The sequence below is a fragment of the Aedes albopictus genome, chromosome 2 (genome assembly GCF_035046485.1).
Source record: "Aedes albopictus strain Foshan chromosome 2, AalbF5, whole genome shotgun sequence".
Taxonomy (NCBI): domain Eukaryota; kingdom Metazoa; phylum Arthropoda; class Insecta; order Diptera; family Culicidae; genus Aedes; species Aedes albopictus.
In genome coordinates this window covers 46,649,654-46,677,220 of record NC_085137.1, presented here as the reverse complement: position 1 = coordinate 46,677,220, position 27,567 = coordinate 46,649,654, and the positions used below count along the sequence as shown (strand labels likewise).

The window sequence follows — 27,567 nt, the reverse complement described above, 5'->3', positions numbered from 1 at the left end:
TCCAAAACTCAAACCTCTTCAGAGTGAATTTTAGGCGCTCTTTAACAATTCTATGGCCCGTTTGCACTCTCTCTCTCTTCTTGGCGTAACGTCCTCATTGGGACAAAGTCTGCTTCTCAGCTTAGTGTTCTATGAGCACTTCCACAGTTATTAACTGAGAGCTTCCGCTGCCAATGACCATTTTGCATGCGTATATCGTGTGGCAGGCACGAAGATACTCTATGCCCAAGGAAGTCAAGGAAATTTCCTTTACGAAAAGATCCTGGACCGACCGGGAATCGAACCCGTCACCCTCAGCATGGTCATGCTGAATACCCGTGCGTTTACCGCCTCGGCTATATGGGCCCGTTTGCACTATTTCAGCTATAAAACTGTCAATACTGATGCGATTCTCAATTAATTTTGATAGTGTTTAGAGCAAATTGAGTCAACAGTTTACGAACCACCCTAGCAGCAGTCACGAGCGCAAACATGTATCGACTTCGATCGCAGTACCGAGCGAGAAATGATCATCATCATCGTCGCCGTCGTCGTCGTCGCCGTGCACCGCACACTCTGTCGGCAGTCATCGAGCATCATCGTCTTCGAGCTAGCTATCGTTTGTGTGTATACGAAACCGGTAAATAAGCAAATACATATGTAAAATCTCTCTCGCTTTATGTATATAGTTCCATGTAGAAATTTTGTGGCCACAAAAAGAAATACATGATCAGTTTAGTGTAGTTCGTCGAGCAAACAACTGCGTTTTATTTGTCCGCTTTTATCGAAAGAAGTCTCGGTTCGGTTGTGGAGTGAATTTGCCTATGCAGGGCAGTAAACTGCCTAATTGGCCTTTTTTGAAGATTTGTGTGTCGAGCCTTGGGCAGTGTTCCGATTTGTGATCGTGTCGCTCTTTTGGACTGAACTGTGTGACGAACGTTGAACTGTGTAACGAACTTGGACTTAGTGACGAACCTGTAGAAGAAACTTTAGGATCACGGTCGAGTGTCCTAGAGATTTCTCGAAGAAATCAGTGTCGAAACAAACAAGAACAATAATCGAAAACAAGTGCCGAAAAGTATCGAATTGAAGTGCAGTGAGATTGTCCGCTTGGCCAGCGAAACCGGTGCAACCAGGCCCCACCAAATTCGAGGAGCCGGACGGTGTCGACGTCTCGTACATCAAAAGGTCCTTCGAGCCGGATCTGGCAGAGACGGAAAGTGCTGCGACTGTCGATTGGCAACCGGTCGAAAGGGGAAAGAAGGTAGGTGGATCGTTTTTTGAGCAAGAGCAAGCGCGTTTAATAAATCAACCGAATAGAATCGTGTGCCATTTTGTGCTTTTTCCTTGAGTGCGATAGCGTCATTTTTTGTTGAACACACAACCAATTGCCACTTTTCAAAATGGCTGCCGAGAGAAAAGCTTCCATTTTGTCGTTCCAAAGAACGCTGCAAGCACTGAAACAACGTGCTAGCAAAATTTTGACCTTTGTTACCGCTTTCAAGGACGGTGACGACCCATTGCAACTCGAAACTCGCAAAGCGGGTTTAGATGAAATGCGTGATTCCTATTTCGAAACCGAGACCAAGCTGTACGGTTTAATCAAAGATGATGATGTTTCGGCCGTTGAACTAGCTGCCGAAGAATTCTACGATCTGTTGGGAGAAATCAAGTACCAGATTGCCGTAAAATTGAAACCCCTTTCGACCCCCTCTGAAGCAAAGCCCCCTCTCGAAACCAGTGTTTCCCAAAAGCCCTTCCCCGATTCGTCCATCATACTGCCGGATATCACGTTGCCTCGCTTCAGTGGTCACTACGAAGAGTGGATTTATTTCCGGAGCCAGTTCAACCTCTTGATCCGCCGGAACGAATCCCTCAACGATCAACAACGTTTGCACTACTTGCGGTCTTGCCTCTCCGGTGAAGCTGCTGGAATCGAAACTCCGGAGGAATCGTTTTCGTCTCTGTGGAAGGCGTTGGAAACGCGGTATGAAAATCGTCGCTGGTTGGTCGACCGCCATCTTGCCGAAATCTTCCAGTTGAAACCGATCCAATGTGAATCCTCTACCGCCCTTCGTGATCTTGTGAACGTTGTGCAGAAAAACCTTCGTGCCTTGTCTTCGCTGAAGCTGAATCTCGATACACTTTCGGAATCAATGGTTGTCCACGTCGTCGCTTCCAAACTCGACAAACAAACCCACAAGGACTTCGAATCCCAAATTGTCGGTACTAATCTGGTCAAGTGGCAGGAAATGGTTGACTTTCTGCAAAATCGCTGCCGTATTTTGGAAAATTTGGAACAAGACAATAAACTATCCAGTCGTGTTGTCGGAAAACCTGTGGTGGGCCCCAAGCAATTTCCGAAGGTACTAGTGAGTTCCAAGGAGGACGATTCGAAGAGAAGGTTTGGTTGTTTCCATTGTTCCGGTGCGCATTACATCAACGAGTGTCGGTCTTTCCTTTCCAAATCTCCATCGCTACGCTTCCAACGTGTCAAGGAGCTTCGACTGTGCATCAATTGCTTCAGCAACCGCCATGTTGTTGCCGATTGTAAGAGTGGCTCGTGTAAGGATTGCGGTCAAAGGCACAATACTCTCCTCCATTTTGATCCGAAAGCTCCATCAAACCAAACTGTTAGATCGAAACCCAACCCGAACTCGAAGGATGACAACGGAGGAAAGGAGCCAGCACCTCAACCCGGACCAAGTCGTGTCGAATTGTGCACTGTAACGGAAGTCGTCGAACTGGTCGAGTCCACCATTCCTGTCGAAACACATGCGCCCGTACCGATGGTGTTTGGTACCCCAAGCAGAGATTCGAATATGGCGTCAAAACGGGTTCAGCTGATTTCTGCTTCGGATCAAGCTTTGCTACACACGGCGATTGTATTTGTTCGAGGCGAGAATGGCGAAGTGCAAGAGTGTCGTGCCGTTCTGGATTCCTGTGCGATGTCGACGTTCATGACCAGTGCTTGTGTGCAAAAACTTCGCCTCAAAACCTTCCCGTCGGACGTCTCTGTGGTTGGCTTTGGAGGAGCAGGCAAAAGGATTTCCGAAGCTGTCGTCGCCCACGTGAGTTCGAAATGTTCCTACTTTGACTCCATCTCCGAGTTTCTCGTTACGCCAAACATTACAACAAAACTTCCATTGCGCCCCTTCAAATACGCGCATTGGGAAATTCCAGAGTGGATTGATCTCGCTGACCCCAACTTCAACCAGCCTGCTCGCGTGGAGATTCTCTTCGGCATTTTGGATTGGGACAAGATGATGCTGAGCCGAAGCTATAAGTTGTCGGACGGACTGCCCACCCTGCGGCAAACGGTTTTCGGATGGGTTGCTGGAGGTCCAGTAACCGAGAGAAGTTCCTACCCTGTCGTACAAGCACTCCCGATAACCAACGAACAGCTGGGTGACCAACTTTCGAAGTTTTGGGAACTCGAATCCTACGGACAAGAGCGAATCTACTGTAGCGACGAACAAAAGGCGGAAGAACATTTTGCCTCGACCCACACCCGTGACGAAACTGGTCGTTACGTCCTCGCCTTGCCGTTCAAGGACATCGATTCGAAACTTGGCGATTCGAAGCACATGGCCCATCGGAGACTGCTTCTTCTCGAAAAAAGGCTGGAAAAGGATGAACACTTGTACGCCGAATACCGCAAGTTTATGCAGGAGTACCTCGACCTGGGACATATGGAGAAAGCCGGAACGTTCAGTCTCGTCGAGCAACCCAACGAAGAATGCTATTTCATCCCACACCATGCGATCCAGAGGCCGGATAGCAGTACAACGAAAGTCCGTGTAGTTTTTGATGCGTCCGCCAAGAGCAGCAACGGAATATCTCTGAACGATCTTTTGCTTGTGGGACCAACGCTACAACCTCATCTCGTCAACATTTTGCTCGCCTTTCGGGTTCACAAGGTTGTCGCCACTACAGATGTTTCGAAAATGTTTCGGCAAATTAGTATCCGAGAGGAAGATCGTCGTTTTCTGCTCATTTTGTGGAGATCCAGTTGCGAGGAAGAAATCAGCATCTACCGACTCACCACGGTGACGTACGGTACAGCCTGCGCTCCTTTCCAAGCCACCCGCACACTAATGCAAATTTGTGAGGACGAAGCCGAAAACTTTCCGTTAGCAGCACAGTTCGGGAAGAAATCCGTTTACGTGGACGATGCACTGTTCGGCGCAGAAACCGTTGAAGAGCTCCTGGAAAAGCGGAAGCAGTTCGAAGCAATGCTCGCCAAGGCTGGCTTTGAATTGCACAAGTGGTGTTCGAATCGAGAAGAAGTCCTGGCAGATCTACCCACCGAGAAATTGGAACAGAAAGTTTTGTTTAGCGAAGAAGGCCGGACGAAGACACTTGGGTTAACCTGGCAACCCGCTCAAGACATCTTTAGTTTCGAAATTCCATCGGCAGCGTTCAGCGAAGGAGTCCCCACAAAACGGAAGGTGTTGTCGGACATATCCAAGTTGTTCGACCCTCTCGGCTTCGCAGGACCGGTAGTAATGACGGGGAAGTTGCTGATGCAAGAACTGTGGAAACAGAAGCAAACGTGGGACGGAGCATTGGACGCTAAGCAAGAAAAACTGTGGTACGAGTTTCGACGTCAACTACAACAAATGGAGTCCATCAAAATCAGTCGTTGTGTGCTCCCTCTGTCGAATACCATAAGTGTCGATCTCCTGGGCTTCAGCGATGCATCTGAAAAGGGCTACGGGGCTTGCTTGTATCTGAAATCACGTAATATTCAAGGTCAAATTGCAATTCGGTTGTTGTGTTCCAAATCGCATGTAGCCCCTCTCAAGGCTAACCGTGCCACGATTCCGAGATTAGAACTTTGTGGTGCTGTACTGCTCGCTCAATTGGTCGACCAAGTTACACGATCCCTACCAATTGACATCGATCAAATCAAACTTTGGAGCGATTCAACAATTGCTCTAAGCTGGATCAACACCTGTCCCAGCAAACTGGATGTTTTTGTTGCCAATCGAGTCGCGAAAATTTTGCGGTTCACCAGAGCAAGCAATTGGTGTCACGTCGGCGGGCACGAAAACCCTGCCGATTTGGTATCGCGCGGGCTCATGCCAAGCGAACTGGAATCCGCGACGCTGTGGTGGCGAGGTCCGTCGTTCCTGAAAGATCCCGAAACCACTTGGTCTACGAATGTGAATTTGATCGCCGAAGAAGACCTTCCCGAGCTGACCACAATCACTGCAAATCCTGTGGTGACGGAGAGGTTCCCGTTATTCGACAACTGCAGCAGCTACAACACCATGATTCGAGTAGTGGCTCGGATCAAGCGCCTATTCCAGAACCGCAAGAGAGGTCCAGATCATCAGCTTCGAGGAGTGTTCACCATGCAGGAACTTCGGCTTGCTAAGCTGATTCTTGTGCGCCTCGTCCAGAAAGAAGCCTATCCGGAAGTATTCGACCATTTGCAGAACCAGGTAACGACAAAGAACAACTCGCTCATACCGCTCTCCCCCTTCGTAGACAACCACGGCATCCTCAGGGTCGGAGGGCGCCTGTCGAAATCATCCTGCCCGTACGACCAAAAACACCAGATGATCCTCCCGCCAAGTCACCCCTTCACCGATGCGGTCATCCGTTCAGTGCATACGTCCAACATGCACGTGGGCGCCCAAACAACACTTACCGCCATTCGAAGGGAGTACTGGATCGTCCGTGGTAAAAGCGCAGTCAAACGAGTCATTCGAGCCTGTGTCCGATGCTTCAAATACAACGCTCGTCCGATTCGGCAATACATGGGAGACTTGCCAGCTTGTCGCCTCGAAGGAGAATACCCATTCTACCGGGTTGGCATCGATTTGTGTGGACCAATTGCCATCAAACAACGCAACAAACGATCGACCGTCGAGCACAAGGGTTGGATCGCACTTTTCGTTTGCCTTGAGACCAAAGCGATCCACCTCGAAATCGTCAGCGAGCTGTCAACCGCAGCATTCTTGGCGGCATTTGACCGGTTTGTGAGTCGCCGAGGCAAGCCAGCGAGCGTATGGACCGACAACGGGACCAACTTTGTCGGTGCAGCGAATCTACTGAAGGAATGGAAGGAGTTCTTCGAGATGAACGAAACCCAAGAAAGCATCCGACGAGCAAGCGACGCTGAAATCGAGTGGTGCTTCAACCCGCCGGAAGCACCCCACTTCGGCGGAATCTGGGAAGCGAACATTCGACAGACCAAGTCCCTGCTAGTCAAGTACACTGCTGGAGCAACCCTGTGTTTCGAGGAATTGTCGACTGTGCTTGCACGTATCGAAGCTGTACTCAACTCCAGACCAATGACATCGCTATCCGACGACCCAGAGGATTTCGAGCCCCTGACTCCGGGTCATTTTTTGATCTTTCGACCCCTGACCGCCATTCCCCGACCGGAGGTCAGTGTCGGACCCCGACATGCAAGATCATGCTTTGAGCACATCAACCACATCGTCAAGCACTTTTGGGACCGCTGGAGTTCCGAATATTTGTCGTCGCTGCAGCAGAGGTTCAAATGGCACAAAAAGGTCGAAGTCAAGGAAGGTCAGTTGGTGCTCATCAAGAAGGACAACCTGCCGGTTCAAAAGTGGATGCTTGGTCGGATTGTCGAATTGTTCCCAGGTACCGATGGCGTAACAAGAGTGGTCAACGTGAAAACGAAAAACGGATTACTACGTCGATCTGTTTCCAAGTTATGCTTCCTCCCTGTCGACCCCGAGCAAACAGTTGGAAGAGACGTCTTCCAACGGGGGGAGGATGTTTAGAGCAAATTGAGTCAACAGTTTACGAACCACCCTAGCAGCAGTCACGAGCGCAAACATGTATCGACTTCGATCGCAGTACCGAGCGAGAAATGATCATCATCATCGTCGCCGTCGTCGTCGTCGCCGTGCACCGCACACTCTGTCGGCAGTCATCGAGCATCATCGTCTTCGAGCTAGCTATCGTTTGTGTGTATACGAAACCGGTAAATAAGCAAATACATATGTAAAATCTCTCTCGCTTTATGTATATAGTTCCATGTAGAAATTTTGTGGCCACAAAAAGAAATACATGATCAGTTTAGTGTAGTTCGTCGAGCAAACAACTGCGTTTTATTTGTCCGCTTTTATCGAAAGAAGTCTCGGTTCGGTTGTGGAGTGAATTTGCCTATGCAGGGCAGTAAACTGCCTAATTGGCCTTTTTTGAAGATTTGTGTGTCGAGCCTTGGGCAGTGTTCCGATTTGTGATCGTGTCGCTCTTTTGGACTGAACTGTGTGACGAACGTTGAACTGTGTAACGAACTTGGACTTAGTGACGAACCTGTAGAAGAAACTTTAGGATCACGGTCGAGTGTCCTAGAGATTTCTCGAAGAAATCAGTGTCGAAACAAACAAGAACAATAATCGAAAACAAGTGCCGAAAAGTATCGAATTGAAGTGCAGTGAGATTGTCCGCTTGGCCAGCGAAACCGGTGCAACCAGGCCCCACCAAATTCGAGGAGCCGGACGGTGTCGACGTCTCGTACAGATAGTGTTATTCAAATATAATAACATGTTTTCAATTAAATTTTGAGCCATTTTGGCTTAACACTTTCAAAGTTAGAAAACTTTGAATGTCACAATACAATAAAACAATTTTGAATATTGCGAACTTTGGCTACATATACGACCACAACTTTTCATCCGTTTAAACAAATCGAAACAAATTTTAATACAATATTCTTATATACATACACCACCTACAGAAAAAAAAATCATTGTAATTGGTTCAGTATTTCTGACTCAAGCGTTATATATATGTAAAACATTTGTTATTTTTATTCTTTGTTTGTACAAGATTCCCAAAATCTAAATTCCTCGCATCAGATATATCGCCGTCATTACTAAGCTAATTCCGATGAAATTTTGATGGCATCATCTACACATAATAAACTGTTGCTGGTTGAAAAATCGGCCATTTTGAGGCAGGCAATCAAAAGTTATACAGTATTTTCCGTGGTGCAATTTGAGTCGGGACACCCTTTACACATCTGCATCATACGTTCACATCAAGCAAGAATTACTTAGTGTTAAAAAAGAGTCAAGTATGAGAATGAGACACTGAAGACGGCCCTACAGTCGAGGTCAAAATCTATCAAATGATGCATTAACGCGATTTTCTTTTACTTATAGGTATTCCACTAACCCGCCCAAGATCATCATCATCATAGTGTTACTTATGGCCCGGTGTCAGCGAACATTACCGAATGGTCAATTGATTTTCCTGTCGAAACCGTCCTTCACAGTTTATTTTATCAAATGGATATGACCTAAATCAGATAAAATATTTTATGCTACTCTACAATTTTACAATCAACTCCACTGTCTACACGTAGAAGGACGTAAACACTCAAACGTTATGACTACTGACCATTATTATGACAATTAATGTCCACAATAACGGGCAGCAGTAACAACAAACCGACACCGCACATTAAGATAGCTACAGTAATCACATAATGTCAGCCATTTCCACACTGGAATCGCACTCTGAACCTCAACTGAGCAAAGTGGTAATTACAAATGTCTTTCTTTGATCTCCGAAGCCTTATGGCCTCACCGTGAGAGGCATGAGTCTGCATGAAACGCACAGCAGCGCTTGAGTCAGATGTCAGTCAAATTTATGTGTGTGGCGGCACTGGTCTGGTCATTCAGCCCTCACACGCACGACACATGACTCCGAAGGGTTCTCCACAAGACAAACCCAACAGCGTCAGCGCAGGAAAACAACTTGGCCCCTGTCTCTAGGCGTAGGAAGCTCTATAGGCCTGTGGAGAGTGTGAACAGCTTACTGCACGATAAAACAACACACAAGAGTTGAGTGTCTTCAGAGACTGCTGCCGCCGCCACTGCGCACCTGAGTAGGTTTGACGTGTTCAAAAACCAATCACTTTGACCAAACCAAATGGACCATAATTATACTTAAACCTTAATAGCCACTAATAAAGGGCTCCCGGCGCTTGCTGAAGTCGTTCAACTCGGATGAGTATGGGGAACCTGGACGCTGCAGGTCGGTTATTAATTTGACCTCACACACATTAAACTCGTATCGTGACACAATGCCCTGAGCTACCAGTGACCATCGATTTGTACCCCAGCAGAGAGTGACTCATTTGCGATTGTTCGGCACCTCCTTGTCTCTCCTCCTACCTGCCGCATTGGTATTTCCTCATCGCCCAAAACAATAATTATCGACAGGCTGCACCGCCCCACGTAGGTTTGCTATAACAGCGGAAAACAATTAATTCGACTGCCAATTAAACGCCACGCCACTCCGTCGAAAACGTTGGACCCCAACTAAAATGCTAGCTCAGTTCTTTCGATGACAACCTTCCTGGGCTCCCAATGGGTATCGAGTGGAGTCTCTTGAAAATAAAAACACATACTTAAGTCCATATCGGGTACGGTGCTCTTCAGATGGTTAAACCTTTCGACAATTGGACACTTTTCGTGAGGTCCAACAGCGATCAGCCCACGCGATGAGACTGCAGTAAAATCTGCGGACACCGTAGGAATTGAGATCGTTGAACATTCACACTTAACAAGCTGTGTACTTGTGGCAGGCGATAAGGATGCATGCAGTACCATGTTGGGGCATGCAGCAAAAACAGCGTGAAATTTGAATATTTTAACTGCGTATTAAACCACCCAAAATAAATTGTTTCCGTTGATTTACCAATAATACAAAAGACATATGTTTTGGGTGTGTATTTCAATACTTATCCAACGAATTTAAAATAATTTATTGGCGATTCTTATGACCATTTTCGATCACTGCAAAAATTAACACATCACTTCAAGCCAGGGTCCCATCGAACAAAATACTACAAAATGGTCAATTGAAGATAACTCTATTCCGCGTTGGATGATCTCTCAATTATCCTTTTTGTTGTGTTTTAAGCTTTCGAACTGCATACACGAGCTCCTTAATGCCAACGAACGACTCCTTAACGATGTCAGCAATGGCATTCGTTGGAGGTTGGAAGTCACTATAGCCAAACTCGGCGATCTCCATTGCAAATGGGTAGTCTATGCCAACCGAGTACGCATAGTCGATGCTGGTTCCACTGGCCTGATAGCGCAGAATTTCCGCACTGGATCCCACTTTATACTCCTGGTGACTGTAGTGCCACATGGCCCTCGCAGCCGCAACTCCAACTTGCTTGAAATCTCCGACATTCGCCACCGGAGTACTCTCATAGCTCCACGGATAAATCAAATAACCCCCAAAGCTGTGCAAATTGATGTAAAGCTCGGCTTCCGGATTGTTGTCGAAAACTGTTCTGAGAGCTCTACTTTCCGGTTCGGAAAACGGTGCATAGCCGCGGAACCCTGGATGACATTCACCGGAGAACAGCGACGCTCCTACATCCCACCTGAATCCAAAATTCCTGTTCAAATCAACCCCAACGCACTTATCACTCAGACGTCTTCTGTTCTTCCTCCAGTAACGATCTGTTTCCATCGAGTAGATGTACCCATCGGGATTAACCAACGGCACGATCACCCATTTGTACTCATGTAGAATCCTGTACTGATCGCTATCCTCAATCAGTTTCTTGATCAAGTACAGTGCGGTAGACACGGTAATCCACTCCCGCGCATGGATCCCTGCGTCCACAATGATCGTTCTCTGTTTGTCCGGATTGATTGTGATCGCCCGGATCGGACGACCTTCCACCGACCAACCAATGATACGGAACCGAATCCACTCAAAGTTCTCCGTCGCAAGCTGAACCAAATAGTCGTTGATCTCATCGTACGTTGGATAGCTGTTCAGGAACGTCGGATCCTCCAGTTGCATCAACGGCGCTTGTCTCACGGAATACTTCCTAAAACAAAAGCCCGAAACGATCAACACACATTGAAACTCAACCGCAACCAACCACGAGGCCATACTTTCCGAAATCTTCCACCTTGACGGTGTAGTTGATGTGTTGGTCCTTGAAGAAGTGTTCGACCGTTTTCTGCAAATTCGCCGGCACAAGCATCCGCTTGGGACCGAGCTTGTTCAAGGCCCAAATGTCGATACTGGGACGGTGGTGCTGAAGATATAGCAGAAGCTGGACTTCGTGGCCAGTGGAGATGGGCACTTCGTACAGTTTGTAACTGCAAGTGGGGAGAGATGATTTGGTGAGTGCGACGGCTATGGGGGACACTGATTGTGCTCTGGTAGTATCGACACTTACCCATCGTACGGTTTCGAACTGACGCAGCTTAGGACACAGAGAACGGCCAAGATGGGATGCAGGAGGTGTTGTATAATCATTTTTGCTGTGTACTTGCTGGATGAACAATGGAGTAACTGAAATCAACTTGTTGTCAAGCGAAGTATTTATACTGGGAAAATTTATAAACAAAACTAATGAAGTGGATTGATTTAATTGTTTGCATACTGTTTGTCGCTCTTGTATGTACAATGTTGAAGTATGCCATTAGAAATTAAGTAGCACAGACGGTTTAATTTTTATTGGTCACATCTGTTTTTGTGGAACTTTTCATCAGTGCATTTGTTTTGCAGTTTCAGCTAGTATTTGTTGACTTAGGGTTAGGATAGTATTCGGTGTGGTATGGTTTCTTAAACGACTTGTGACGTTGCAAGGCAAAGCTTCATGCCTTGGCATTCGGCATATGGACGACGAGATTGCATTTCTCGTGGTTGAAGACCAAGTTCATCGCGCCTATCAGTGTTACCCAAAAGATTTTTTGTACAAAAAAGTGATAGGATATTTGCAAACGCAAATTCCAGCTATTAACACGGTCTATAAGGGAAAATGTGTAAATGTGTCGCCAAGAACCTCTCCTTCTCGGAAACATCTGACGTTTCAGATGTGACCCTTGGATCTGCGACTTCTGTTTCATCTGGATTTGCTACAATAACACTAGTTAACCAAAAATAAAATTAAAGTCATAACTGCCTTGTATGGAAAGTCGAAAAAAATTACGCTCTACTGTTTTTTTTCCTACACGTTTTCGAACTCAGGGCATGATTCTACACTGAAAATGATCATCAGCTTACCGAGTTCAAAAATGCTGTAAACTAGTGTAATGTGGCAACTTTCACGACATTGTCGTCAAAGATTCCTTTTTTATTGGAATGTCTTCAGAAGTTACGTTCTGGGATTATGAGGAGTACTTCTCAGGTAGAACTATTGGCTTGCCTATTGGAGGAAACTCAGAAGGAATTCTATTTAGAACTGCTGGAGAAATTCTTTAAGAAAATTCTTGGAGGATTTCCATAAAGAACACCTGAAAGATCCAAAACGAGCTTCCGGAGAAATTGTAGAAGAATCTGAAGAAATTCGAAAAATTACTCCTTGAGGTATCCTGATAGGCATTCCTGGAGAAATACCTCTGGAAATGTTTTTTTTAGGAATCCAATTACATTTTTCCAGAAGAATTTCGGAAACATTTCCTGGATGAAAATCCCAGAACGAATTCCTTGAGAAAACCTGAAGAAACTCATGAAAGAATCCCAGAATTATAGTTCCTGGAGGAACCCCTTAAGAATTTCTTGGTGGAATCCCGGAATGTTTTTTGTATGAATCCCTGAATAAACACCATGTGAAGTTTCAGAAGAAACTACTGGAGGAACCACGGAAGCTCATTTTAGCTTCTGGATGAATCTCAGAAGGAGCTCCTGAAGGAATCAATGAAACAACTTCTAGATGAACTTTAGCGAGAATACTGGAATTCCCAGGGGAATCCCGAAATAAATCGCAGAAAGATGTTTTCATGGAACCTCAGATGAAAATTCTGGAGGAAACCTGGTATTTCTAAAGAACTTCTTTTTGTGGTTTCTCAAGAAGTTGCTTTTGGCAATCTGCTTTTGTAAATTTTTTTCAGGAGTTTCTTCTGAGATTTCTCTAGAAGTTCCTTTTCAGATACCAAGAGGAGCTTCTTTCACAGAATTCTGATATGAGTTTTGTTATAAAATTCCGACAGGACTTCCTTGAGCAACTCGTCCAGCATATTTCCCAGCAGTTTTGCAAGGCATAACTCCAGGAGTAATACCAACTATCTGGGAATTCCTACTCGAGTCCCTGAGAGAGAATCCTTGAAAAAACTTCCAACTCTGTAGAAGCTTCTAGAGGAATCTTGGAAGGAACTCCTGCATGAATCTCAGAAGAAACTCCGAATGAAATCTCTGAAGGAACTTCTCGAGGAATCTCGGAAGGAATCTTAGGAGAAATCCTGGAAGAAATCTCTAAAGGAATCCCATAAGAATTCTCTGGAGAAGTCCTGGGAAGAACTTCTGGATGAAACCCAGATGGAACCACTTTGAGAATTGCGGAAGAATACCAGAGGGAACTTCAGAACGCATCCTAAATAAGCCTTGGGAAAAAATCATAGATTATTCCAAAAACAAATCTATATTCCTGTGAGGTTCTGGGTGATTATTATGTATGATTTTGCAGTATTAAGAAAAAAATAACTCTTTCAAGATTATTCCTTTAATTTCCTAGAGTGTTAAATCAATTTAAATTGAATTCAAGCCTTTCCTTAGCCCACCGTAATTACAACTTAATTCCGATTGGAATTTCTCACCAAATTGGGAATTGGGTTCAATATTCCCGCAGTTCCTAAAACCCTCACCAAAATCGTCATTTTTGGATGCCCACCAAAATTTCCTCAAAGTCAAACCCGAGCTTGTCCCTAGAGTTTCACCAGATTTTCCACAGTTTTTGCGTGAGAATCACAGCAGAAATCCAATTTCTACTCTTATGAGATGAACCAGCAACGGACTGAAAGTCTCGAGAATAAAGATATTCATTCCAATTCTTACTATCGTAGACGGAAACACAATTTTATCAGGCTTGGATCCTACCATAATTCTGATTGCAATCCCTTTGACTTATCGCTAGAACTGAAATTTTTACCATGGCATTCCCATCGGAACGCCCCAGAGTTGCGTTGAAAACTCATAACTCAGATTTTCTCCAGAATTCCCCCAGCAAGTCATAAATCAGCGCACTGTTCCACGCAGATAAAGCACAATTTTTGAATGTAATCACACCTAGAATCACACTATTCATGAGATCCGACAAAAACCAAATCGTCCAAATCGTAAACAACACCCAAGCAACCAAAAGCGGATAAAATAGCATGTTTGGGCTTAATCAGCTATTCGAAGGAAGATGAATAGCATTCTATTCAGCTCACTTTTTAGGTAATTAACCGAACTTGAGTTCACAAAAAGTACACTTGTGTCGCTGAAAGGAACGCTATTCAACTTAAAAATAAGCTTCGAAGAAAAAAAAATGGGATTAGTCCTCAAAAGTAATTTATTATTAAGAGACATTAGCTCATGTGGAATCCAAATTGACTAATACCTTGAAATAATGTTTGATGTTTTTTACTTACTGAGATTTGAACTCGGGTTCTCCTCGTTGAAAGCCGGTGCCTAACCACTACTCCATGTATGTATTGTTAGGCATTGTGGGATTTTACTCATGTTCTGATATCATATAGTAGAGCTCAATCAGGTTCGCGTGTGAACTTGGAATACTTTTTGAAGTCGAAAGTTCGAAAGAAGTTCACGTGGAACTTCTTGTAAACTTACACAGTTTGACATTTTCAGTTTGTTGTGGTTCGCAGTGCAAAGCAATAAATTAGTAAGTTTATAAGTTTTCAGTGGCTACGATCACGTCAATTACCGGCGCGCTGGTGCGACAAGTGAGACGGGGATGAAAACGTCCAGCAAAGCTGGAAGACTTATCCGCAGCCGAAAAAAAAACTCCGGCGAAATCCTGTTCTACCAGTTGTCCGCTGCGGGGCAGCCTTTGCGCACACAATACACTCAGGAAAATTGCCTCAAACTTAATGGCAAATATCCATGTGCCAAACCACATCCAAAGTATATGCAACCAATACCCGATTACGCAGGCAAATTAGCACATGAATAGTATGTGCTCTAAATTGTATGAGTCGCTGCTGTATGGTGCCTCATCAAAAGTATGAGTCGCACTAATGGAAAACATTTGTTTACCCCCATTGCAAAAATCCATGTCCCGGACACATAGAAGGAATGAAGATGTTTTTCCCAGTGTACGGATGCCTTGCGTTGATTACAAGTAAGTACGTTAAAATACTATACCGTATAGCCCGCTAATACGACACCGACTGTTGTCGAATAACCGGGGTAAACTTTTAATTCGACAAACTGGTCACCCTACATCACCATGGTCATTGACATTTGGCAACTCTATTTTTGTTTTTGTTTTGATTTCCGGGTTTGTTATGAAACATAATTTCAACAGATATTGCGGCGGTGCGGATGAAAAGCTCGTTCTTTCTACGATTGTTGCCATCCCCAGTTCATTCCAATTGGTCGCCAGGCGCTTTGGGTGTCGAATAGCACCGACTCAGAACTTCCGGAATTAGCGGCTGTAAGAGGAGCTGCTGCGGGTGTGAGTATAAGCGCAATATCAAACTGTTTTGCATTTACAGTGTACATCGCTGTGACATTTGAACACTTTTTAATTCGACATTTGTCGAATAAGCGGGGTACGAATTAAAAAGTGTTGTATTAAAACGTGTCGAACCAGCGGGGTAAGACGGTAGTGAAACAAAAAGTACACTCAGAAGAAAATCAAAACTAAATAGTATAAATCCCACTCTAATTACATTTCGCCTGGTTGACCCCAGGCTTTGTATATATGCAGGTTATACGCTCAAAGTATAACTTTCACATATACGTTGGCGAGTATAACTTCACTATATTTAAGCTAGATTAGTCAGGATTTAGTTTAGAATGCTTGGAAATTGTTTGTTTTTGGAAGAAAAACGAAAACGACGAATAATAAACTTACAATTTAGATCAAGATTTCATTCACTACATACAATACAATAAATAATTGATTGGTTGTCTCCGGAGGTCAGTTTCACAGATGTTAGTTGTCCCCGTCACCGAAACCAAGCAAGTTGACCACCAATAACGAACTCCATCAGCAGCATTTTTTCCGGCGCACTGTCCGCTTCTTCGTATGAAGGTGTCTTCCCTTCCACTTTTCCTGTCGGTTACTTGGGATCCTCCGACTGAACATTTTACTTCAGACGTGCTCAGAAAATGTGAGTTTCTCTACGCATCCGATGGTGATGTTTCGGCTACCCTCGATGATGTAATCTTACCGATCATGTTTGGCGTCTTGATTCCGGAGGTAGAAATGCAGCACCACCTGATTGTTTTCCGATCGGAACCGCAAGGGAATCCTTCCGGCCGCCGCCGCCACTATTTCGCCCAACTTGCCGATCTTCTCCACCACCAACTCCATCCAAGATGAACCGTGCGGCCCGATGCAGGAACGGCAACTTTCTGTCACGGATTCCTACGGAATAACGAGTAAAATGCGGTGTAGGATTGTGTTCACCATTTCATCGCTGAGTTGTCGGGGAATAAGTTTAATAATTTCTTACCTTTTAGCAATGATGACTACGAAAATTAAATTTTATTATTATCTTATAAATATTCCTTTTGTTTTTATTGAAACCGTTGTGGACTGCACGAATACGTCGGTAAAAATAATCCAATGTAATACTGACTCAGTATAAGTTCGTATACCAACTCAGTATACATCTTATACTATGATATGTGTAAACTTCGAGAATGACAAAATTGATTAAATTTTAAACCTTCTCCAAATAAATATATTTCTGAGTGTACTTGTGAAATTAACACAAGCTGTGGCTGCTGAGCTCGATTTCCGAGTGATTTAATTGAATGAGAACTTCTCCCGAGCTCCGCTGTCGCCGAAGTTCAAGTGAAGTTCACTTTTGGTACGGTTAATATTCATCTGAACTTTGAGTAGTAAGTTCAAAACAAGTACGAAACAAGTTCAAAACGGAACATTTCAAGTTGTTGGAATATGTCCAACTGAACTTTATTTAAGCTTTAGAGGTACGCAAAAGTTCAACATGAGTTCGGTTAAATTTTAATTGAACTCTGCTCAAAAGTTCAAAGTAAGTTTTTTTCTGGACCTCTTTTCTACTTTAATGTCGTTTTGAAGAGAAGTCCAAAGCTTGTACATGTACTTCCAAGTTCATAAACAATACATGAGTAACTTTTTGGAGAATAAAGTTCTACGAAACCGGAATAGAACCAAACTTGAACTTCTGTGTTCGTTCTTCAAGTGGAATCCGAACTTTTGGTTGCTTGGGCAAGGCCACGAAACATCAAAGAGTTAGGTAAATTTTCCTTGGCAATCGCGGCATGCAGTGCCCTATAGCTAGGCATCTTTTTTACTCTTATTAAGATTTTGTAAACAACAAGGCCACGAAATGTCAAAATTCCTTGCAAAATCAGAACAAAGCAGTGCCCTATTGAAATAAACACACTCAATTTAGGATGCCAAATCTCGGTTCACAAAAGTTAGATGTTTTCATGAGATCTCAGCTCATAAATGCCGAGAACCAGTATAACACGCCTTGTTGCCAAGCAACCTACCACCTTGTTTGCTGAGTTTAAAATTCAGGTTAAAATTCAGAAACCGAGATTTGCTCGGGAACTAAAACTGAGTGTGAAGGATAAAATAGCCTGCTATGATATCACGCAATTTTCGAACGACAAACATGTGCTGCATGTAGAAGTGTGCGTAATCGGAAGGAAAACCGCTTGAGTGATTTCGCCCCGGTGATCAATTTTACCTTACATTTCGGTGTGTAATTTTCCGCGATTTGAGACCCATATACCATTTGAACTACTTTGCTGAGTACCCAAACTTTCTAGGTATTCAGTATCATTAGATAGGGATCCGTCCAATAACACGCTTTCCCTCATTTGAGTGCATTCTGTAAAGCCTTTAGAACACTATTGGTGATTTGATGTTGCATGAAGAAGAAAAAAAGAGCGATGATGTTTTGAAAAATCACTATCCCTATAACACAGGGGAAGATTTTAAAATGTTTCTATAAAATCTAAAACAAAATCTAATTAGAAACGGTTTGATGTACGGTGTTAGACTTTGGACTACATATTGAACGTATAAATTTAAATTTAACATTTTTTCATGATAAGGTATTTAATTTGTAGTCCGTCAAAAGTCTAACCACCGTACATCAAACTGTTTTTAATTAGATTTTGTTTTAGATTTTATAGAGGCATTTTAAAATCTTCCCCTGTGTTATGGGGAAAGGGATTTTTCAAAACATCATCGCTCTTTTTCTTCTTCTTCATGCAACATCTAATCACCAAGAAAATTTGTTATAATGCTGACGTGATGAGATGATCCGATCAACATACATTTATTTTTGTTATAACCATATAAACTAAATACTGCATACGTTGATATAGCTATCAACCAATCATGTGTTTTACGAGGTCCCCAGTTAGCCTAGTGGTTAAGGCTATGGATCGCCAATCCGGAGACGGCGGATTCGATTCCCGATCCGGTTGGGAAAATTTTCTCGACTCCATGGGCATAGTGTAGCATTATACTTGCCACACAATGTACAAACTCATGCAATGGCAGGCAAAGAAAGCCCATCAATTAATAACTGTGGATGTGCTCTAAGATCACTAAGTTGAAGAGAGGCAGGCCAAGTTCCAATGCGAACGTTGAACCATAAAGAAGAAGAAGAAGAAGAAAAAGTATTACGTTTTTGTTATGCCTTTCTGATCGGGAAATCTCTGGCTGTTTGTTGACAAGCACACATGCTCGAGGCATGCCACGCGTCACATGGCATGACAGTTCGAATTATTAATCGGTTTGTTCGAAAAACTTTGAGCAGAATATGGGATATTTTGCACGCACTTCAATTATGCAATCATGGACACCTCAGAAGAGGTTTGTTGTATAAAGGTACCGCACTGAGAACATTATTTCACTATGTGTCACCCAAATTTGATCAAACAAGTTGTCACTCGTCGATTCCCTATCTGGAAAAAGGAAATTTACAAAACGATTTACAAACGAGGCCATCACGCTAATCTTGATTAATGCTTCGGATAGCATTCAGTTAATCTTTTGTGGATTAATTCGATACGGTTTGTTTACGATACGACCGACGACGACGCGACGACGAGAGACGTAGGCCGGCAAAGATCAGCCGACATTTTCAGTATTGTCGCACAACCCGCAAAATGCGGGCGAAGGCGTGCCGCTCTGTATATTTTTTCGATTCCGATTCAGATCATTACGACTGTGGCCGACCACTCAACCAGGCAGAGATAGCTAGTGCTGGTGGGATCGGTACTAATCGACTGTGACGGCGATAAATCTTTCTCCCTGGTTGGTCGACCGCTGGTAGGCTGGACACAGCCTACCAGTTCAGTGTAGGGTAGGCTGTCCCAAAAAAAATCGATGTTCGAAAAGTCAAGGTGCTCAACCCTTAAATGAAAGATATGCATATTTGAAGCATTTTTGTAGAACATTTCGATTTTCTAAAGAATCATTTAGAGGTTCCGCTAGGGCGATTTTTGAAAAATGGCCTTTTTTCATGAAAAGTCTCAAAAAAATCATTTTTTCGTAATATTTTTTCAACTTCTGAAGTTTTTCAATGTTTTTGTATTTTTCTATGGATTTCTAGGCATTCTTGAAGGGGATAAGTTTTTGAAATATTGTATTTATATTGACAGCAGAACCGTTTTTGTGCTGATAAAAGGACTATTTTTAGAGAATTTTTCATCTAAATTTGAAAAAAAAAAATACATGCACGATTTTTTATTTTTAATTTTTAAAGTTTTATCTGATAGTACTATTTGTATGCGTCATTTCTCTAAAAAAAGATTTAAAATATCTTGTCTAGAAGCTGAGATATAAGGATTTTAGTAAATGTACAATATTTCAAATTTTTGCAAAACTTTGTATATTTGAAATATTGTAAGGTCTTTGTGACACTCCAATGTACGTAAATTAAAACAAGTTAGGCTTAAAAAACGGATTTCCTTATTGGATGGTCAAGCTAGTTTAAACATGGATCTTTTATTCTGGTGTGATTGGTAGTAGATTCACGAAGAGCTTTTATCTGAATAACTACAACAATGACGGGTAGCAAGGCATTTACTTCGATATTATGTCGTTGTACTCTCGACAAGTTGAAGTTGCAAAAACCATCCCATGCAGAGATACCATAATAGTGATGAAATCAATAAAAAATAACTAAGTTAAGTCAAGACTGATTTTAAAAAACTTAGAAAATAATAGACAATAATAGGCTTTCGAGGAAATACGCGATCTTATGATTGCTAAACGTTTATTTCTTTGATGAATTGAGCTAATATTTTGACACGAAATTGCAAATATGCTGAATTTTGCATATACGAAATACAAATCGTGTCTGATCACAAGCTTAGGCACGATAGGGCAACCAAAATGTGTCAGAGTGATCGGACAACGGCAGTCTTTTGATTTACACGTGTGTTGCTGTTCGATCAGTTTTGCACTTACGCCCACACATGTGATCAGAAATGTTTTGTATTTTTTATACGCAAAATTCTTCATCGTGTCGGTTTCGTATCAAAATTTGTGTGTAATTCATCAAAGGAAATATAGTTAAACCATCTCAAAGTTGGCAATTTAGTATGACAATCGGCGTTTTTCCGATTAACTATGCACCCCCGTTGCCGAGTGTCATACCAAATTGTCCATTACATTTCAAGTTCAAGACTTCAGTAAAAATCATAACTTAACTATGATTTTTTTTTATCAGATGTTATATAATCTCTGCATGGAATGGTAGTTCCTGTTTCAGAAAAAATGGGCGCAGTAGTCGGGAAATCCACGACGTAATCTCGAACTAAATGCGTTGCTACCAGTAACCACGATACCCGTCATATTTGTAGTTATTCAGATAAAAGCTCTGCATGAATCTACTGCCAATCAGCCCACAATAAAAGATCCATGTTGAAATTAGCTTGACCATACAACAAGAAAAACTGTTTTTTTTTTAACTTCTTTTAATATACGTACATTGGAGTGTCACAAAAACCTTACAATATTTTAAATATACAAAGTTTTGCAAAAATTTGAAATATTGTCTATTTACTAAAATCCTAATATCTCAGCTTCTAGACAAGATATTTTAAATCTTTTTTTAGAGAAATGACGCATACAAATAGTACTATCAGATAAAACTTTAAAAATTGAAAATAAAAAATCGTGCATGTACTTTTTTCTTAAATTCAGATGAAAAATTCTCAAAAAATAGTCCTTTTATCAGCACAAAAATGGTTCTGCCGTCAATATAAATACAATCTTTCAAAAACTTATCCTCTTCAAGAATGCCTAGAGGTCCATAGAAAAATACAAAAATATTGAAAAAATTCAGAAGCTGAAAAAATATTACAAAAAATGATTTTTTTTGAGACTTTACATGAAAAAAGGCCATTTTTCAAAAATCGCCCTAGCGGAACCTCTAAATGATTTTTTAGAAAATCGAAATGTTCTACAAAAATGCTTTAAATATGCATATCTTCCATTTAAGGGTTGAGCACCTTGACTTTTCGAACATCGATTTTTTTTGGGACAGTCTAGTGTAGGGACACTTGGGAGATGGTTATTAATCTCACATAAATTGTTTTCGCCACAAGCTGCTGGAGCAGCACAAAGTTCATTCGACAAAATCGGGTCCTCCAGATGTCCGTCCGAAATTGGATCCAGAATGCGAAGGCGGGTTTGCCGATTTAATTTATGATCCTTCTCCAGAGACGACGGTAATCCTTATCCCCCAGAGTACGTTAGTGTAGAAACATCGAGCCCGAATGTACTTTTCGGAAACGAGATTGCATTTCAGGCGCTGCACTGGATGGCCCCACAGTCGAACAACGCCATAAGATTAAATAAATGGGTGAACCCTGAGGACCCGCGCGCACAGAATCTCCACTGGATCAGGTATTTAAATGAATACCCCAAGTCATCATCATAAATCATTTTCCCCAAAGTGCACTTGGTTCCGCGCTGCTTTACCCCGACAAAGGGACACACAACCCTGGCTACAATGCACAACGGCTCTGGATGCAAGCGCATGGTTTACGAATGTGAAATGTCTTGTATTAATTTCAATATTAATTTTTCTCCCATTCAAAAGTAGGGAGAAGAAGTAACCTCGAGCCAAACGGGTGGTGTGGTGTGGATGGCACTGCGATCCATGGGGGGATATGTATGGGGCCAATCGAAATTGACAAATTGAATTGCGTGCTGGGAACGTGCGTGTGAGTGCGCTTCATGACGGGACCGGATGCGGTTCTGATCAATGATAGCAATGAAGCAATTTGGCGCAAGAGAAACTACACGAGTAGTTGCTTGTTCTTGGAGGAAAAGTTTAAACCGTACAGCAACTTTCGGTTGGTCCAGAAACTTTTTGTAAAGAGTCTCTGGCAGAGGAAGATTCTAGCAAATATAATAAATTAACTTAAAAATCTTTGATTCTTGTCAATAAATGTGGAAGTGCACATAGAACACTCAGTTGAGAAGCAGGTTTTGCCCCAGTGGGAACATTCCGCCCAGAATAGGAGATAGAGGAGAAAGAAAGAATTCTTATGCAACACAATTTGAATTAAAAAAAAAAACATTGTTCGTTTGACGACTTATTGACTCGTAGCAGTGAGCCTACGTCGAATGAATCTGAATGAATGAATGCTTATCGTTCCTCCGGTACACGAGCTACGTACCCAGCCCACCTCAACTTGCCAAGTTTTATTCGGATATAGTGAAATCCACCTCTTTGAATACTTGGTAGAATTAATAGTTTATGCGACGCCGCCAGATGGCGTCCTCCAGTTTACCGCCAATTATTCTTCGCAGCACTTAACTTTCGAAGACTCCAAAGGGTCTCCGATCAACTTCTATCAGCGTACACGTCCAGCGATCGGAAGAATCGGAGTATCGTACAATGCGAGTTTTGTCTTCGTTCGCAGTAGAGTGTCTATCCCAGGGCGTCCCGGGATCGGGGTAATTTCAAGATTTCCAGAATTCCGGGATATAAATTTAGAAATTCCGACAACCACGGGAATCCCGGGATATATACAATGAGCATTTCCAGCCCAAAACACAGATAAATTGCGATTTTTGACTCGATAGTTTTCAATTTGAATGAGATTTTGTTCATGCGCTGGATTTCTCGAATAATTTACTTTTGCATCGGCATATAACAACTTTTCCTCACCTATCTTTTAAAAGGGTGTATGGAAACGCCTAATTTTCTTCTTCTTCTTCTTAAAAAATATCACTTGAAAACAGTTTGTTGGATTGAAATGATGTCTTCGAAGATATTTGGGGATATTTGAAGGAATTTTGGGAAAAAATAAACCGAGAGTATTTTTCATCGCGGATCTAATTTTTAGGTATGTCATATAATTTCACTGTTGAAAATGCTTTGAAATCCATGTGCACAAATTGAGATTTGAAATTATGAAAAGAAATCCACGTACTCCGGTGAGACTCGAACTCACGACTCCCAATTCGCTAGAAAGGGTGCTTCGAAGATCTATTCCTTCAAGCTACGGAGTCACTCGACTATCTCCGTCGCCAGTAGGCCTAGAACTGAACTCGATTCAACAATTGCACATGGTTATCCTCTTTTCACAATCCAAACCTCCTTCGGATGGGATTAGATGAACATCTAACACATACACTGTTGTGCACATGTATGTCAAAGCGGGAGAGGAAGTTATTTTTAATTGTCGAGAGCTTGACTCGACTCAAGTACAAGACACGGAAGACGACCTTACAGTTGAGGTCGAAATACGTATCTGTCAAAGGATGCAAATTCTTAGTGGAATTCAAAGGAACAATACTTAACACGATTTTCTTTTTACTTAGAAAATGTTCATTTATGTCGATATGGTGAAGTTTTCAATGAAATTAAGACCCAACAAACATTTTTGCTGTACAAGAGTGGAACAAACTACTCTTAAGCAAACTTTAGCTTAGGAAGCTGTTATTCAGCTAGTTATGTTACTTGGGGAGTTCTTTTTGAGATTCTTCTATGCGTTTATTCTGGGAGGAGCTCCGTCAGTGTTCTCTCCTGTATTTCTCTCAGAGTTCCTCCTGGGACACATCTTCTTTATTTATTCTAGAATTTATTCTAAAATTTTCTCCAGGAATTCCCCAAGAGTTCCTGTGGACATTTCTGGAATTACTCTGAGAATTTCTCACAATTTCCACAGAAATTCGTTTCTCCAGGAGCTTCCCGAGAATTTCTTTAGTTCGCCGGGAAGTCCTATTGGAATTCCCCAAGAATAAGTCTTGGAGCTCTTCACGCATTCCTTCAAGAGTTCCCAGGCAATTCCCATATGAGTTTCCAGTCAATTTCTCCAAAAGTCCTTGGGGATTTTTCCACGGTTTTCCTAGAAATTGCTACATCAGACTACAAAAAAATCCCGTATTTTTCTCCAGGAGTTCCACGGGAATTCCTCCAGGAGATTACCGAGAATTCTTTCAGTAGTTCTTCGGGAATTTCCTCCAGAGTTACACGAGAGTTCCTCCTTGAGTTCTTCAGGAATAACTCCAGGAGTTTGTGGGAAATTCCTCCTGGAGATCCTCGGGAATTCCTCCCGGAGTTTCTCGGGATTTTTTCAAGGAGTTTTCCAGAACTTGCTCCAGAAGTTCCGCCAGAATAGCTCCAGGAGATCTTTAATAACTATAATAATTCCTCCAAAAGACCCTCGGGGTTTCCTCCACGAGTTGCTCGGGACTTTTTCCAGGAGTTTCTCAGAAATTCCTCCTGAAGCTTTCCGGAAACTCCTCCAGAAGTTCCACGGGAATTCCTCCACAAGATAATCAGGAACTACTTTTAGAGTTCCACGGGAATTCCTCATGGAGTGCCTTGGAAATTCCTCCAGGAGTTCCTCGTAGATACCTACAGGGGTTGTAGGTCATTTCCCAGAATCCCATCCCCCAGAATGCCGTTCCCCAGAATGCCGTTCCCCAGAATTAGACATTCCCCATAATTTTTTCTGTTTTTTTTTCAAATATCGGCATCAAGTTTGAGAAAGACACAGCGGATATTAGGGGTATGGCGGTTAAATTAACTGTCATTGTCTGGGAGGTAAAGGAAATCGTTGAGGTCTAATGTTTTGATGGCATCCAGTCATTAGACCGAAGGTCATTTGGGCAAAAATCAAGTTGGAGATAGATTGAGTAGTTACTAAGCAGGTAGTTGCATTGGTATTTGTCTACATATACCATTACAGAATTGATTGGTGGCCTAGCTGCTAACTTCATCTGAGAATTCACCTTCTTTTTTAAATAGGCTGTTCTTTCTAGTTTAATTGTTGAATAGTGTTTTGACGGTCAAGCTGCTAAATTTTATATCAGGGATTGTTCATTCTTATTATCAAAGGCTGTTCATTCGAGGTGCAGTGTTATGTAGTTTATTGGCGGGCAAACTGCTTATTGTATAGAAGATTTCTCCTTCTTTTCTATGGTAGGCTATTATTTCAAGCTAAGGTAAAGAAATAACCAAGAAACATCATCAATTTACTGGAGCACCAAATTACCGGTGGTTAACAATTTGATCAAATTTTCAGCGCAAACCGTCATGAAGTGCAAAATCGAGGAGTGGCTTCATCTAAAACTGAAATGAAGTTGTTTGGCGAACATACAGCAACACTTTAAATCTAAAATGTTTTCTTCATCTTATAATTGCCTGTTTTATCTCCGATTGGTCAAAACTGCATTTTTAGACAAGCGACCTCTCGACCTTTTAACCATTTAGTTTCTCAGCATTGGCGGGGTGCTGACGGTAATAGCCAACCGCGCGACTGACGGAAGGTTAATATCCGGCAAAATGGTCCAGCATTTTTTTTGCTTGTTTCATTGCACTGGTACCTACTTAAGGTAATTTCAAACAAAAACTTTTACCCTTACGATAGTAGTACTGCATAAACCGCCATTCAAAGGTGCGGCCGGAAGATTGGCTGACCTTTTCATAGGAAATTTCCCTTCTTCAATTATTATGCTGTTCTTTCGGGCTATTTTGGAACGTAGACAATTATCTGATAAATCGCGTTGAGCTTTTTTTTTTTTTCATTTGACTTGTTTGAAATTACTGTTGAATTTACTGATAGAATGACTGACATAATGGTTACATCAGGGGTTCCCAACCTTTTTGAAGTAGCGACCCCTTTTGAGAATTGTTAAAACATCTGGGGCCCAATGAAAATTTTTGAAAAAAATATGAATTAAATTTACTGTGGGTGGGATTTTCGACGATCAATGACACGTTTTTTTTATTCGACACTCACATTTCGTAAATAATGATGTCATGTACATTCAATCTGAGTCGTAGCTGAAAAATTTTCCTTTGAAAGCTTTTTATACTTTTAAATTTATTCCTCAAATTGTAGTTTTTGGGGGTAGCGGTATTCAAAATTAAAAATTTGTATAATTTGCACAAAATAGAATGAAAGTTTACATTTTTTTTGGCACCATCGCGGTCCCCTTGGACAGGCTTCACGGCCCCCCAGGGGGCTGCGGCCCAACGGTTGGGATCCTGTGGGTTACAGTCTTACAAAAATACACCCTTCTTCTGGGAAAAGGCTGCCGCACTTTTTTTAACTCAAAATTGTTGGATCTACAGTAAGTACCTCTTGAAGTACCTACTCCTTTTTCGTCTGAAAGTGATCTCATTTTATGATATTTAATTTTTGAGGATGTATAAGTGATATATACACGCTGAAGTGTACTGGTCTTCTTCTGGTGTTCGATCGAATGACCTAGAGCTCTGAAAACTAACATTTCACCTAAAATCCCTTAAAAATACTGGTTTTTATATTTTTTCTGGGGAATGTCCCATTCTGGGAAATAGTTTTCTGGGAAATGTCCCATTCTGAGGAATGGATTTCTGGGGATTGGATTATTCTGGGGAATGTCGTTCTGGGGAATGGGTTTCTGGGGAATGACATACAATCCCTACAGGAGTTCCTTGAGAATCCAGAAGATCCAAGGGAATTCTTCCTGGAGCTCATCGGAAACTACTACCTCAAGAAGAAAGTTCTCCCAGAGATCCTCAGGATTCCCTCCAGGAATTTTCCGGACATTCCTCCAGGTGTTCCTCGGTAATTCATCCAGAAAATATTCGTGAAACCCTCCAGGAGTTTCCAGGAAATTCCTCCAGTACTTTCCTTAAAACGTGCTTGGGGATTCCTCCACGATTTACTAGAATTTACTACATCAGACTACAGAAATTTCCCGGAGTTCCTAGGGAGTTCCACCAGGAGCACCCAAGAATTATTTCAGGAGTTCTTCGAAAATTCCGATTTGAGTTCCTCGGGAATTTCTGCAGGAGTTCTGTGTAAATTGCACTTTTTTTTTGGGGATATTTTCCAGGAGTTTCTCAAACATTCCTCCAATAATTCTACGAAAGTTTCGACAGGAGTTATTCGAGATTTTTTTCCAGTTCCTCGGCAATTCCTCCAGGTTCTCTGGAAATTACTCCAGAAGCTTTCCGGAAATTCCCGAGGATTTCTTTCGAACAACTCCTGGAGGAAGTCCCGTAGAACTTCCCGAGGATCTCTAGAAGAAGTTCTTAAGGATCTTCCCTTGGAGCTTCTCTAGGAGCTTCTCGAAAATTCCCGAGGATTTCCTGGGGAGGAACTTTTGGAGGAATTCTCATCGAACTTCCCGAA

At 42.3% G+C, this 27,567-nt stretch overlaps 2 protein-coding genes across 2 annotated transcripts in view; both read right to left on the bottom strand.

The window, feature by feature from the left end:
- The window catches only part of LOC109621337 (NADPH oxidase 5), a 411,936-nt gene that overhangs the window by 114,922 nt on the left and 269,447 nt on the right, over positions 1–27,567 (bottom strand). The gene's annotated exons all lie outside the window — the stretch shown is intronic.
- On the bottom strand, positions 9,696–11,345 carry LOC109621335 (carboxypeptidase B1). The gene is made up of 3 exons (XM_020075365.3): positions 11,192–11,345; positions 10,902–11,111; positions 9,696–10,834 (listed from the first exon to the last, which is right to left on the bottom strand). Exons 1-3 carry the CDS (start codon positions 11,269–11,271, stop codon positions 9,880–9,882), a joined length of 1,245 nt encoding a protein of 414 aa, XP_019930924.2. The 5' UTR covers positions 11,272–11,345; the 3' UTR covers positions 9,696–9,879.

Coding starts and splice junctions, on each gene's coding strand:
- LOC109621335 (XM_020075365.3), bottom strand. CDS start 11,271: ATGATTATACAACACCTCCTGCATCCCATCTTGGCCGTTCTCTGTGTC. Junction 11,112..11,191: donor AGTTCGAAACCGTACGATGG/GTAAGTGTCGAT, acceptor CCCCACTTGCAG/TTACAAACTGTACGAAGTGC. Junction 10,835..10,901: donor AAGGTGGAAGATTTCGGAAA/GTATGGCCTCGT, acceptor CTTTTGTTTTAG/GAAGTATTCCGTGAGACAAG.